Below are 13,776 nucleotides of genomic sequence, written 5' to 3' on the forward strand. Positions count from 1 at the left end.
GGGGTCTATATTTAAAAGCGGTCTGATCAGAGGAGCATATTGTTTTTATAACAGCATTGAATTGGAGCCATTAACTGATCCAATGTGTGAGTGAGGGTATGTGACGGGTCGGGCTGAGGGTAATGGATTTTTAAATTCTAAAACAACAATAGACTAAAGCTTGTCGATGTGTTAAAATAAATCTCAGGTTTTACAGCTGCATTGAACAAAAGCTTGGTTGCTAAGGAGACTAACAAAACGTTATACCTCTGCTTCAGTTGCACAGCTTTGGCAGTTGACAATATACTGACTCCTCTTTATGTTTATTATGGGACTAAAGACAGTCACAACAACAGTAATAAATACTTAAAATGCAACCTTATTAGACAGACCCTCATTAAAGCTCGTAGGGAAATTCAAGTACGAGTCCAAACAAGGATGATAGGAATAAAGTGACAATAGAACCGGCTGATGTCTTTGATTACACACAAACTGAAAGCAACGTATATATCCTCCATCGGCTCAGCTCCACATGCCGGGATGCAAAGCGTTCCCCGGCAACGTGGCGTCCTGCCTCGTCACCGCCGGACAGCTGACCTAAATCCTGCCGGCTTAGAGCGGGGAGATCCCTCGGATCAGCTGCAGCTCCACTCTGCTTTCTGACCGGTATCTCACTCAGTACATTCACTCAGGTAATGTACCGGAGCACACGTCTGAGGTTTTATCATTTCATGCTACTTTATACTTCTACTCCACTGCATTTTGGAGGGAAATATTGTTCTTTTCACTCCTCTACGCTACATTTATATGACTCAAGTTACTTTGCAGGTTCCTTTTATTACTAAACACATAAAGCTTTAATGAAAGTGTTTCTTAAAGTTTCAGATTTGATACTTTAGGTATATTTTGATGCTAATACCCTGCTAAAAACAATGCAAGAGGTTTACTTTACAGTATTTCTGCACTGTGGTATCATTATCATCATGTGGCATTATGTAGATTTTATTGGCTGCATATATGAGCTCTAAAGGTCTTGATTGTAAAGATGAATCCTCTCCTGAACTCCCGTCTCACCTTGAGTCTGCGCAGAACAGAGGCAACCCTCTTCTGCAGGCTGTCCCACCGCTGGTTCCCCTCGTGGACTAAGAGCTTGAGCTTGCTGGCGGCGTCGGTGCGGTTCTCCCGGGCCAGGCGGCGGTACTGCTTGTTGACCAGCTCCAGCTGAGTCAGACGCTCGTGGACCTGCCGCTGGAACGCCTGACAGGACAACAAGAGAGGAGTGATCGGTGAAGTTCCTGCTTAGCGTACAGAATGACTTTAAGTTATGTTCACCGATAATGACTAAACTCTCCTGGGTATTGGAAAGTATTTCACTTGTTTTAAAAATGCATAAAAAAAGGAAATACTTTTACTTTTATATATATATTTTTAAATGTGGGTCCTGAAGGATCAATAACTGTAAAAATGACCTCTTAAATGACAGATTTTGAGCTCTAAACACCACTGGTCAAACAAAAAATATGAAAAGGCCAAACCTAGATTTGTAGGAAGGAAGGGAGGATAAAAAAACAACATTTGTTTTGTTTTATATATTTCAATAAGATCAATATACAGTCTGATAAATTGAAACAACCTCTACTGCCAGCTGCTCAGGAGGATGAATAACTAACCAGGTGACTTTATGGATTTGAACCTGCATCCCACTGCTGATCCTGACCATTACACTCCCATAGCTCCCATCACTTCTCTCTGATGGTCAGTAAATAGATCACTGGTCGTCCACAGGATGAAATGTGTTCAGTAAGCAGTCTATATTTCTAGTCCAGATTATCAGACACTAATCTGTGTTTTAATCCATACTGGTGAATCAAAGGCTACTTCTGTGTTTATTTGGGATGATTTCCAGGAAAAGACACATCCATTTTTAAGTCTCGTGTTGGCTTTAAGACCTCTGCGTGAAAGACACTGCCATGTTCTTTCTGTTCCCCCCCTCACTTTCCAGTATTCTGCCAAAGTGAAATATTGCTTAAAAACAAGAGCAGGGATTCTTCCTCTAACCTCAAACTTCTTGAGCTCCTCTTTGGCGCTGGTGTAGAGCACGTTGGCAGAGTCCGGAGTGGCTGCGATGATCTCAGCGCTCTTCAGCCAGTCCTCAAAGCGACAGAAGTCATCCAGGAACTTACACCACAGGCGCCAGGTCTCCTCGATCCTGGGCAGAATTCAGTTTGAATTAAATGTAAGGAGGAAAGTCAACTGAGACATTTAATCCAATAAATACATCTTTTTATAAAACACCCATTTATTGACAGCTTATTTTACTTTAATTAGCAAAGCTTCATTTTGTGGCACTATCATCTGCCCGCTCACCTCATCCTCCTCTCCATGGACATGGCGCAGATGTTCCTCCAGCGCCGGTCCAGGCTGCGCGTGGTCTGCTGGATGGAGTCGTTCTCAGAGTCGCTGCCGCAGGCGTCGGCGTCGTGCAGCAGGACGTCACACAGCGTCAGCACTGACGCCACGCTCTCCGTGTGCTGCTCGATGTCCCGCTGCAGGTCCTGCAGGCCCAACAGCACAGTGAGTTAACCAACATGGAATGCACATGGACTCGCATGCACCTCAGCGATGAACATGTTTAACTACAGTCATGATGAATTTGAGGTAAAAAACAAAACAAGATTGCAGCTGTCCAAATAAACCACCCATACTTTAGACACGCTTTTCTTTCCTGGGTGCAAGAAGAGCGTCTGAAAGTCAATTTAAAGAAAAATCATCCAAGCATTCCTATAAGCAGCCGTCAAAACCAGACCTAATAAAACACAACTTATTTTGTCTGAATGGTTTTTCTCTTCCTAAATAAATAAACACAACCTGGTCCCAGACAGTGGATACTTGCACCAACACTTAAAGGCAACATATGAGTCCAAATTCTACTGTCTGAAGAATTGGAATCTATATATTTTGGATTTATTTAAAGGGGAAACAAGAGAAAAGTATGATTACTAAAAGGACTTGTATTATTACTGAAGTTTGTTGGTCGTGTGCCTCAGACAGTTTATTTTTATAGTGCTAAATAAAGAAATCACACTTTTCCTTTCAATCGCTTTAAAGCTATTTGAAATAAGCAATAACATACATATTAGGGAAAATAAATTGGCTGCTAATTGCTACATTACACCTATGTTACACTGTAATCACATGCATTTCATCCACATTAATATACACACGTTATTTAACCGGTGTTACACCCATACAACCCCATTATTACACTATGTGACATACTGAAACAGCCGGTCAAACGACTGTTCCCTCCAGAATACAGAAACCATTTAAGGGTTAATCCTTTCTCTTGGATACACCATTTTATCTCGATAGGCTTTGTCGGCCACAGTTTAATCCAGAGGAGTTATTAAAGTTCTTCAACAACAGTTTGTGATTTCCTCTCTGAAGCTTTGACAGCACTTCAGTGGGCTCTCGTTTTGTCCAAAGTTACTGCTGTCCTAGGGTTTCCATGGTGACACGTGAAAGCTTGAAGAGCCCGTCCACCCGGGAGTCGTTTCAGCTGTCCTTCTCCCACTAATGGAGAGAGCTGCTGAGGAGACGTCTCTCCCAGTCGGCCCTGGACTGTACTTTCTCCAATTCCACTTATGTTTTCTTTCTCCTTCTGTCTGTCACACGTCCCTCCCTCCCTCTCTCTTTTTTCAGCCACTCTTTTGCTCAGACATAGCCCCTGACCAAATTCAGAAAGGCTGCTCAAGATTTTTCTCATTGCAAATATCTGCACTTTAACCACAAACTCTATCATAAAAGTAGAGCCAGAAATAGCCCAGCTCTCATCCAACCTGAAGGGCAAAATTGTCCCTTTTATTGACGTCAGTAGCTTTTTATGAACAGAAAAGTAGCTTTAAAGACCCCGCTGTACCTGACATGTTTCCAACAGGGCTGAGCAGTTAAAAAGTTCAGAAAATGTTTGAGAGTTACATCTTAGAATAATCCAGGTGCAATGAGGGACAAGAGAAGCAACAGGTGAGACAAGATCTCACTCCTCTGTACCTCTCCGACCTCCCGCACATCAACACACACTCTCAGGTCTTCTGCTTCCGTCCACCTCCCTGCACCACCTTTCCGCTTCTCCACCAGGGTGTCCAGAGCCTTCAGCCGCTCTGAACCCCGCCTCTGGAGCTCCCTCCCACCGGACATCTGGAGTGTTGACTCGCTCTCCATTTTTGAAATCTCAAAACACATCTCTTCACACTGGCATATCCACCCTGACCTCATCACACGTCCTCTGTTCCTACTGATTATATCGTCTTGTTTTTTCTGCTGGTGTTTTTGTTTTGTTTATCTTGTACAGCGACCATAAGAGCCTTCGAAGGTGCCTTTATAGATCAAATCTATTATAATTATTTGATTGTTATGAGTCTTTTTGTGCTTAGAACCCAATGTTTAAACCATTCAATTAACATGAGTGTATCAGCACTTTTAGTTCCTGTTTTTCCTGGGTTTTTTATTTTGTTAAAGTCCACAAAACACACACTTTCAAGTGCAATTTGATTTCGTCAGATTGAACTGACTGTAGTTGTTGTCTTCAAAATCATTTTGATGCAATAATTTTACCAGAAATTCTTGCAATTTTCACGATTTACGATTTTCTGCAACGGTCATAATGAGTTTGAGCTGTGAAAAAACATTCCAGCTTTTTAAATAAACCAAAGATAGTTTAGACAAGCTTTTGTTCCTGACCGCAAAGGAGGACACTTTGAAAGTACATTTCAAGGAGATTCTTCCATGCATTCCTATAAGCAGCCGTCAAAACAGGAGAAACTGCAGCTAATAAACAATAACTTCTAATGTCTTCATGGTTTTTCTCTTCCGAAATAAACAAAAACAACCTGGTCCCAGACGTTGGATACTTGCACCGGCACATAAAGGCAAGGAGTCTGAAATATATTTTACCAGAAATTCTTGCGATTTTCACGCCATTTATTTGTGACATTGTCTTTGAAAAATGCCCATGGGCTAAAAAAAAATCCACCCTGTTCACTTCCATTCTTCATTACACACACATTTGATCATATGAAGTGGAGGCAGTGAAGTACAAAGCCTAGCGTCTCCAAAAGATTACATCTATTCTCCCTGTCTGGACCCATCTCTGTGAATCTCCTCCCCCCTCCAGCTCCTCTCACACCGTTAATAATTCTCCTTTCCGTAGAGCAGTGGTACAGCAGGCTGCAGACGGACTGACACACTGAACTCCATTTCCTTTCCTCAAACCCCTGGCTGAGGTCGGGCTCTCAGAGCATTCACCGTCTCTCAGCTCAGTGTGACAGCTTCCTCTTCACAGATGCCCCTCGCCCTGCTGCTCGCTGGGGTGTTACTTTGCAACACAGCTTTCCCACTTTTCTGTTATTAAGCTGTGGACCGCCACAGGGTGACAGGAAATCAAAGGATTTAAAAGCAGGCGTGCTACAGGTACGTCCTGCCTTAAAATCTCCTCAAAGTGCCACGCTGGCTCTCCCTTCAAACTGCATTCTACCCTTGTGAAGCTTTTTGAGTTTGTTCCATTTGCCTTTAGGTTGTCTGAGGCCTTAAGAGGTGCCAAGTCCATATTTCTTCAGCTGTGAAGTTTTCTTTCACTGATAATAGTTATTTCTTCAGATAAGAACATGGGCGTCCCCTTTTATGTTTAAACTAGTGCCTTTGCTCCCTTTTTCTGTGTGAATGACCAAATACAACCAAACTGATTGGCCTCAGTCTCTGAACAAGTGAGACATTTTCTATGCATTAACTGAGAGGGGCTTATACAATCAAAACCCGAGTTGGTCACCACGAAAAAAATGCGTCTCCATTTGCTCCAGCTGTGCGAGCTAGGTGCGAAACTGAGGACAGCTTTACCTTTTCCTTGCACTATATACTGTATGTATGATTAAACTTCAGTCACACCTTCACCTCCGAATTATATGCCGCTGATTTAAACACCAATCATTCCCCCCACCTGCTGCTCGGCCAGTTTCCTCTGGATCTCTTCGCTGTGGCACACGTTGTACACCACGGGTTTGGCGAGCTCCGCCTCGATGCGAGACAGCCATGTCCGCAGGTTGCTCATGTTCTTATCCAGCTGCTGCACCGTCACCAGCGTCTCCTTCAGCTTTCCCACCCTGCAGAGAGGAAAGGTAGCACGTTACAGGAGGTGCTGCTGGAGTTCTGCTGGGCAAATATCCAGAAACCTGTCGACTTTTTCTTCTGGTCTTCTACTTAAGGAGAACAGTATGACATATACATCGAACACATAATCCCAATATCGTGCAAACATTTTCCAGAGTTGTAAGTTCTCTAGCACCAGATATTTTTAAAGGTCTTCATGGATGAATCCCTCTAATTGACTTCTTCTAAATTCTTCTTAATGTCATCGATTCTTATGAAAACCTTTTGTTTCTATCGAAGATACCCACAAGTAAATCACGCAAACATCCTCCTGAAGTGTTATTACTCTAGCACTAATTTATTAAGAACATCTCTACAAATGAATCTCCTTCATTTTCAGCAGTTTGTGCATTTTTCCTTGAACATACCTCAGATTAACCCATTTACATGATGGCATGGCCTCTAGCATCAATAGGGATTATTCTACTTTCTTTATCTTGTAAACAATTTCCATAAAACCACTAATAGATGATATATCTTATTCCTCTGAGCTACACAGATCCAGTTTCACTCTTTAAAACACACCAGAGGTGCTGCATATGAGAGGAGGATAATCAGAGGTGCAGCGTGACGACAACCTGCCTTGAGCGTTGGTCCACAGAGGGAGTCACACCCATCACCCTGCCTACTGTGAGCACCACGCTCGGCTTTAGCTCCTCTCTGAGTGTGGGAAGTGCTGCTGTCACTCTCACGTGTGAAACAACAGGAGCCATTACAGCAGAGCTGCACACTGACCTACATCTGAGCCAGAGGCTGCATTCCAGCTCAGCTCGACCTCAGCGACCCTCATCAGAACACACACCAACACAGTGCAGAGGAATGAGCTGCGGGTCACACCTAAAGACCCCTAAATTCAACCTTCCATTACATTTAGCCAATACAACATGAAAGTATAAACTCAAAAACAAGAATCACCAGGAACAAACAAACAAAGTAGGTCCTTCTTTTGGAAACTGACTTGACTTTCCACAAACCAACTCTTTTATAATCTTGGTCAATTTCTTTCATATCATAGATAAAGATAAGATCAGAGGTACTTTATTGATCCCAAACTGGGACATTTTTGCATCGCAGCTGCATAAAACAGAACAAGGCATTGCACATAATGAGAAATTTAAGCAACAAAACAATTCTAAAAAGATCTCAAAATAGAAATAGGAATAAACTAGCATTAGAGAATAAAAAAGAATATACACAGCTGAGTTTAAGGAGTGGAATATTAAATTAAATATAAAGGTAGAGTGTACAGTGAGAAGTCCATTAAATAAAGACAATCTATGGAGCGGAGAGTTCTCTACCTGCCAGAGGGGATTCATTTTTACGGATAGTTTCTGAGATTCTTATAAAGAAAGCATGTCTTTCTATAGTTTATCAGAAAATCAGCAAACTTGAAGAAAAATTAGTCTCATGACAAGATAGTAAGGTATATACCAGTACAAAAAAACATGCCTTTAACAAACACAACGCAATATTTTCACGGCTTAATGCTGATGTCTTACCGACATTACCACAAATAAGTTAATATCAGTGTGTGCATGTCTCATATATCATGTCAAGTGTCCATGTCAAGCAGCACCGCCGATGATGCAACAAACCAGCAACAAGCAGCTGTCATCCAACCGCCACTGAAGCCAAACAGATGCTGATGCTGCTCTGACACAGACTGCATGAGGATGCCCCCGTTCTATTTGTGGATCCTGCAGCATCTGCATGCACGCGTTTGTGTTTGTGTCTCTACAGGATGTGAAGACGTGGAAGTGAATGGAGGGGCGGAGAGCTCAGCAGTGACATGCAAACATGCAACGATCATGTTTAGACATGTATACGCTTATGCATCCACACACAACCACACACAACCAAGCTGCCACCTTAATACCGACACACTAGACATCAAGAGCGGGTGGTATCAATTGAATCGCTCTGAATGACTCTGCATGCGCCTGCCGGTCTACATGCCTGCACCCACAATGCTCAGCCCATCCCCCCTCCCTCCTACTCCCAATGTCTCCTCCACCTCCTCCTCCTCCTTCTCCTCTTTATCACAACAAAACCCCCGATCTGCTCCCCTTATCATCCGCCTGCCTGCTCAGACTCATTTGCGTCGGTGATGAGGGAGAAAGGTACTCACAAGCTGGAGAGGAGGCTACTCCATGACGGTGGCTCATCCGCTAGCAAACACTACCCCCCCCCCCCCACACACACACACACACACCTCCTCCATCCCTCCCTTCCTCCTCTACAGTGTCTCATCCTCCTCCTCCTCTCCTCTCTCCACACATCTGGATGCAGGTTCATTCAAGGATACACAGCGTCATGACTTCATCTAACGACTGCTTTCACTATCAGTTCATGTGTGGACTTATTTTATGATGATGATATTATTAAGTACATCGGGGGTTTCCCAGAGCCAAAGGAAAGGTTTTCAAAAGGCTGACCAACAGTCCAACAGTGGGAAATTAACGTGATAGAAAACCAGCAAATCCTCATATTTCCAAAGCGGCAGAGAGACAGACGTTAGCCAAAAACATTACCAAAAATCCCTCATTGTTTCGGTAGCTTCTTTATTCTTCTTTCCCCTCTTCTGTCTTTTAATAGCCTATAATATTTATCCTTTGTTTCTTCATTTAGTGATTTCATTTGAGTCTTTAAATATATGATGCATAATGAATGTCATGTATTTAAAAGGCAATCATTTAAAGTGAGAGAAGATTTCACTAACACTGCTTTAGGATGTTTTATTTGATCCATAACTGAATTACCTAAAGCCGGATATCTGTATATCCTCTATCAGTATTTACAAGTTAATATAGGAGCTACAAACACTTGTTAATGCACCAATCTGATGTTTCAGAGACAGACTCTGTGTGATTTTACATAGAAGTGTCTCTTTGTGTCTCTTATGGACAAGTTAGCAGGACCAAAGGCGGTCAGCTTAGAGAAATATACATATTTATGCTGGAGACAAACCATCTGTACGGCTATAATGTTACCTTCAACAGTCCCTCAACCACAAACAGAGCCAACACAAGCCCATTAAAGTCCGTCTGCAGGTCCTGAGCAGATCACAGGTGCAGCTGTCCGTCGCTGTCACTGTTAGTGTATACAGCTACAGGGCAGGAGCTGCTGACTCAGCGGGAAACCTCAGTGAGGAAAACCCTCCATCTGCCTCCTCCTGCCATTTTCAATCAACCAGCCTGCGCTCCAGCCAGTGTAATTAAGAGCGACAACAGGTGGAGAAAGAAAGGAAGAAAAACACCTTGATCTAAAGCTCTTTTCTCACATGACATTTATGACACTGCAGACTTCTATCCGTCACTTTAATGGCTGTTTTTAAGACAGCAGCTTTAATTATCATGTGTGATTCTGCACCTGGAAAGTTGCACGCCTAACAGGACAGCGCCGAGCTGAAAGGTAATGATATAAAGAAGGGGTTTTCTCTCATATTTTCCCATAAAATCTCTTACAAATGACCAATGTGAGCCCAACGCCTCACAGCGAATAACCTAATACATTTTCTTTCCTCTTCATCATTTATTCCTCTCACTCTAATGGAGAATTCTGCTGTGATTTATTTCTGAACTTCCCACGTGCTTTGAGTACAAAGTCCTGCAGTTTATTCATTTAGCTGCTGCTAGTCTGGATGTCATATTCAAAGCACAATTTCACCTCTCAAAGTGTTTCTTCTTTGGTTGAATTTAATGTGTTCTCATTGATCAAAAAGCAGAGAGTTTTACAGTGCTGTGTGTATGATTGTGCCAGTGAGCAAGTCATAAGTAAATGTCCTTCTGTCCTCAAAGCAAGTGTCAGTGATTTCATATATCTCAATTTCGACTTCTTTGCCTCAAACCCTCCCCCCCCCCACACACACACACACTTATACCTCAATGCTGAACACACAGGCACATTAACTCCCAGGCAACTCCATCCTTACCCACAATCCCTTGTTCAAACTAGAACAAATCACTGTGTGAATCGAGTCAACAACCGGAGGGGTGCGCTCTTCTTACCCTGACAACCAGATCCACAACCACTTAAAGGAAAGGAGAGCGGAGCTAAATCTGAGTACTGTATTATCTGTGTGAACATTTAACTGCCAAACAACACGACACTTAATAATCTGTAAAAGCTCCACTTGAAATTTACGACTCGATAACAAACGAGAAACCAAACCAAAACCAAACGCCCCCCCCCCCCCCCCCTCCCCCCCCCGGGAGACTGAAAGAAGTGGATTTGCTGAACCAGGTGTAAAGACAGAAGTGGAAGAGGAGGCAGGGAGACAAACATCTGCCTCGCGTGCGTCTTATTCAGACAATGAGGCGAGAGGATGGTGGCCCCCGAGCGGAGGGCCCGTCCTCACAAAGGCTCGTGTCAGCAGACGGCAGCTGCTGGAGCGGGTGACGGAGGACCCAGTTTGTTTTGGGGGACAAAGGCGAGCAGTGGGCCAGTGTCAACGCATCTAATCCCCGCGCAAGTCAAACCTCAGTGGTCATCTGTCGTTACTTATCGAGGCGAGATGCAGACAAAAGGCTGAGGGACGCTCGTCACCCACTCTGAAACAGCTCCTCTGCTCCGTCAGTGCTTATCCAAACGCGTGACTCAGGACTCTGGCAATGAACCAATGAAAACACTTTGAAGTGAACTCTCATTGTTATTCAGAAAAGGATGATGATGGAAAGATAATAGTGAAATGGAGAGGGGGGGTTAAAGAGGAGATTTTATGATCATTTTAAGGTTCATATTTGTATGTAGTGTCTCTCCTGGGACATGTCTCCATGCTTTAATGTTCAGAAAGCTCTTTATTTTTCTCAGACTGTCTGTGCTGCAGCTCCTCTTTTCACCCTCTGTCTGAAACCAGAGCCCAGTCTGCTCTGATTGGTTAGCTGGCCGGCTCTGTTGTGATTGGTCAACTGCTTAGAGATGTTCCACCCCTTAGCCTATCACCTACACGGTGTTGGAGTGCTAGCCAACAGAAGCACGAGTGTTACGTATTGATGTCACTGTGTTGCGGAAGAAAACAAACAAGTCCAATTGAGGGGTTTCAGGCAGAAGGGGGGAGTGTGTGGGAGAGAAATTCCCTCTGGAGGAAACACAGGGATTTCAGACTCTGCACACCATTTACATGCACTAAAACCTATATAACACACTACAGGAGAGAAAACCCCAAAAGCATAACAGGGCCTCTTTAAAGTGCAGCACCTTTATTCTAACCAGCTTCTTCCAGCACATTTTATAGACTCAGACAGCCGGGGGTGGGGGGGATTACACTAGTGAGGGCTGGAGCCCACTGAGCTACAAAGCTCCCAGTAGTCCTGTCTTTAGTTTTCTGTCTTCATCAGCTCATCATGAATCAAAAGCTGGTCTTGTGGTTAACACTGAACAAGATACCGTAATTGACCCCTAAAGTGCTCCGATAGTTTTGAGGGGGGCGAAAGGGACAAGACAACAGAGAACTGTTTCTCTAACTGTGTTAAGCAGCTTGTGAAGTCTCCCCATGTTTATCAGCTTAGAGGCTCTTCACCCCCTCCAGTCTGCAGCACATCCTGAAGCTCAAATCCCACATTTACTTTTGTCTCTCTAGCTATAAATGCCGAATAACCTCAGTGAGGTAAAGTGCTACTAAATGCAAGCTTTTGTTCCTGGCTTGGACCCTCTGTTAGAGCATGCAATGATATTTCAGTCCATGGTGTTCCTGCAACTGTGTCAACGTTCCTGTTTCAACACGACAATGGCCCCCCCATACACAAAGCATGCCCCGTAGAGACATATTTTTCACAAACAGAGCCTGACCTTTGTGAGCGCTGACAGGAGCTGCTGTTTTTTGCGTGTCTGTGGTTAATAAAATGTGAATCAACAGGGTGACTACTGCACATTCCATCTCACACACAGGGCTCGTGCCTCAGCAGCAGCGGCTCGTTAACAGGCTTAGCCCCGTTATGATGGGGGGGATGAGAAGAGGGCAAATCCACTGTGGTGTGTCATGCTCTTTTTCCACTCAGGACCCTCTTCAGTTGTTTCAGACGGAGGGTAGAGCTATGTGCTAACAACCTGACGAACATGATAAAAACCCAGACAGTCAATTTTTACGAGACTGGATATCCTTTTGAATCGTTATCTTTCTTAAGTCTGCAGTAAATTGATATTTTCTAATAATCTATTTCTGTTTAAGGGTTTCCATCCTCAATAAAGGCGTCAACTTATGGTCTCCTGTTGATTAGGCTTGCAACCAACTACTTTACTCATTTGGGATTCGTCGTCTGCAGATTATTTTCTTGATTTATTCAGAAAAATGTGACGACTTTCAATGTCAAAACCCAAAGATATGTTCCTTATTTGTAATATAAAAGAGATAATAGCAGGAAATCTTTAAACTTCTGCTAGTTTTTGCATAAAACATTTAGTTTAAAGACTAATTGATTTTCAAAATAGATAATTGGTTTGCCCTTCTTTGCGGGTCACAACTCTGAAGTTATATTCTACATATAAATCTTTAGTGGTTTGAAGATGCGTTGATTGTAAAAGGAACTGCTCTATGTCTTTATGTGTGAGACGCTTAAACGGTGGCTTTGGATTCAATTATCCCTTAGACCGATGAGGGATTCAGAGTCTGAAACATTAATTAGTAGGAACTTTATACTAACTGTGGGTAGAAGCAGAGCCTGAGGAAAGACACTATCCATAGTCGATAAACAGCCACCATATGGCAGGTTTAAGTCACTCATTCCCATGGAGGATCAGTCTGCTCCACCCCCTCCCCACCCCGGCTGGTTTAACCCATCTGGCTTCACTGTTGCTCAGCTAAACTCAGTTCACTTTTCTCTGATTTAATGTGGGGTTTATGAACTTCTAATCTAATGGAATCCCCCTGCATCCATTCTGCAGCACAGCAAGGACACGGCTATAATAATGGCTGCACTGTTGGACGAGGAGAAGCTAAGTTACTTAAAGAGCCGAGGAAAAGGTCTAAAAATCTGTGCGGTATTCTTTACAAATCTCTTCAACTTCTTACCAAGCAGTGAGAACACGTTGTTATCCAGAAAATCGTATAAAGTGAACTTCAAACTAAAAAAGCATCAGTTAAAAGGTGGGAGCCAAGTATTAAGAGTCCAAATCTGCAGCATTTTTATTGATGAGCGATACTGTTTCCTGCTTCCCGTCACAGGTAAAATACTTAACTTTCCAAACCCAGAAACACAAAAGTCACAGCTGTTTAACGCGATAAATGTCCAGATTCTTGAAGGAGTGACAGTAGTCTGTAGGGACTTGGCTTGGGAACCGCATGGTCGCTGGTTTAAGACTTCATCGAACCAAATACAGACTGGTTTACCTCCTTGGCACTCCCCAATAGCAAGGCACTAAACCCCATATTGCTCCACTTGCAGACCCCCACTTCCCACTGACACCTCTCCGCTCCGTGTGTAGTGTGAAATACTAACTGTCTTCCAGGACAATATGTCTACAAAGTGACGCAGCAAGGAGCAGGATCTGACCCCAGTCAATCAACTAAATGAAACCACCACTGTGGGTTCCTCTCACTCACTGTTTACGACCATACTGGTACCAGTCAGTCACATTGCACAGTGCTGCTTCATGAAGATC

General features: G+C 43.4%; 1 protein-coding gene across 2 annotated transcripts in view; it reads right to left on the reverse strand.

The window, feature by feature from the left end:
* Positions 1-13,776, reverse strand: part of LOC134881314 (nesprin-2-like) — a 44,162-nt gene that overhangs the window by 7,397 nt on the left and 22,989 nt on the right. For both annotated transcript variants that reach the window (XM_063908548.1, XM_063908549.1), the window contains exons 35-38: positions 5,972-6,134; positions 2,347-2,534; positions 2,038-2,188; positions 1,054-1,236 (exon numbers count right to left, since the gene is read on the reverse strand). In XM_063908548.1, coding sequence (XP_063764618.1) covers positions 1,054-1,236; positions 2,038-2,188; positions 2,347-2,534; positions 5,972-6,134 — 685 coding nt within the window. The remainder of the gene's footprint in view (positions 1-1,053; positions 1,237-2,037; positions 2,189-2,346; positions 2,535-5,971; positions 6,135-13,776) is intronic.

Source organism: Eleginops maclovinus, chromosome 19 (genome assembly GCF_036324505.1).
Source record: "Eleginops maclovinus isolate JMC-PN-2008 ecotype Puerto Natales chromosome 19, JC_Emac_rtc_rv5, whole genome shotgun sequence".
Classification (NCBI taxonomy): Eukaryota; Metazoa; Chordata; class Actinopteri; order Perciformes; family Eleginopidae; genus Eleginops; species Eleginops maclovinus.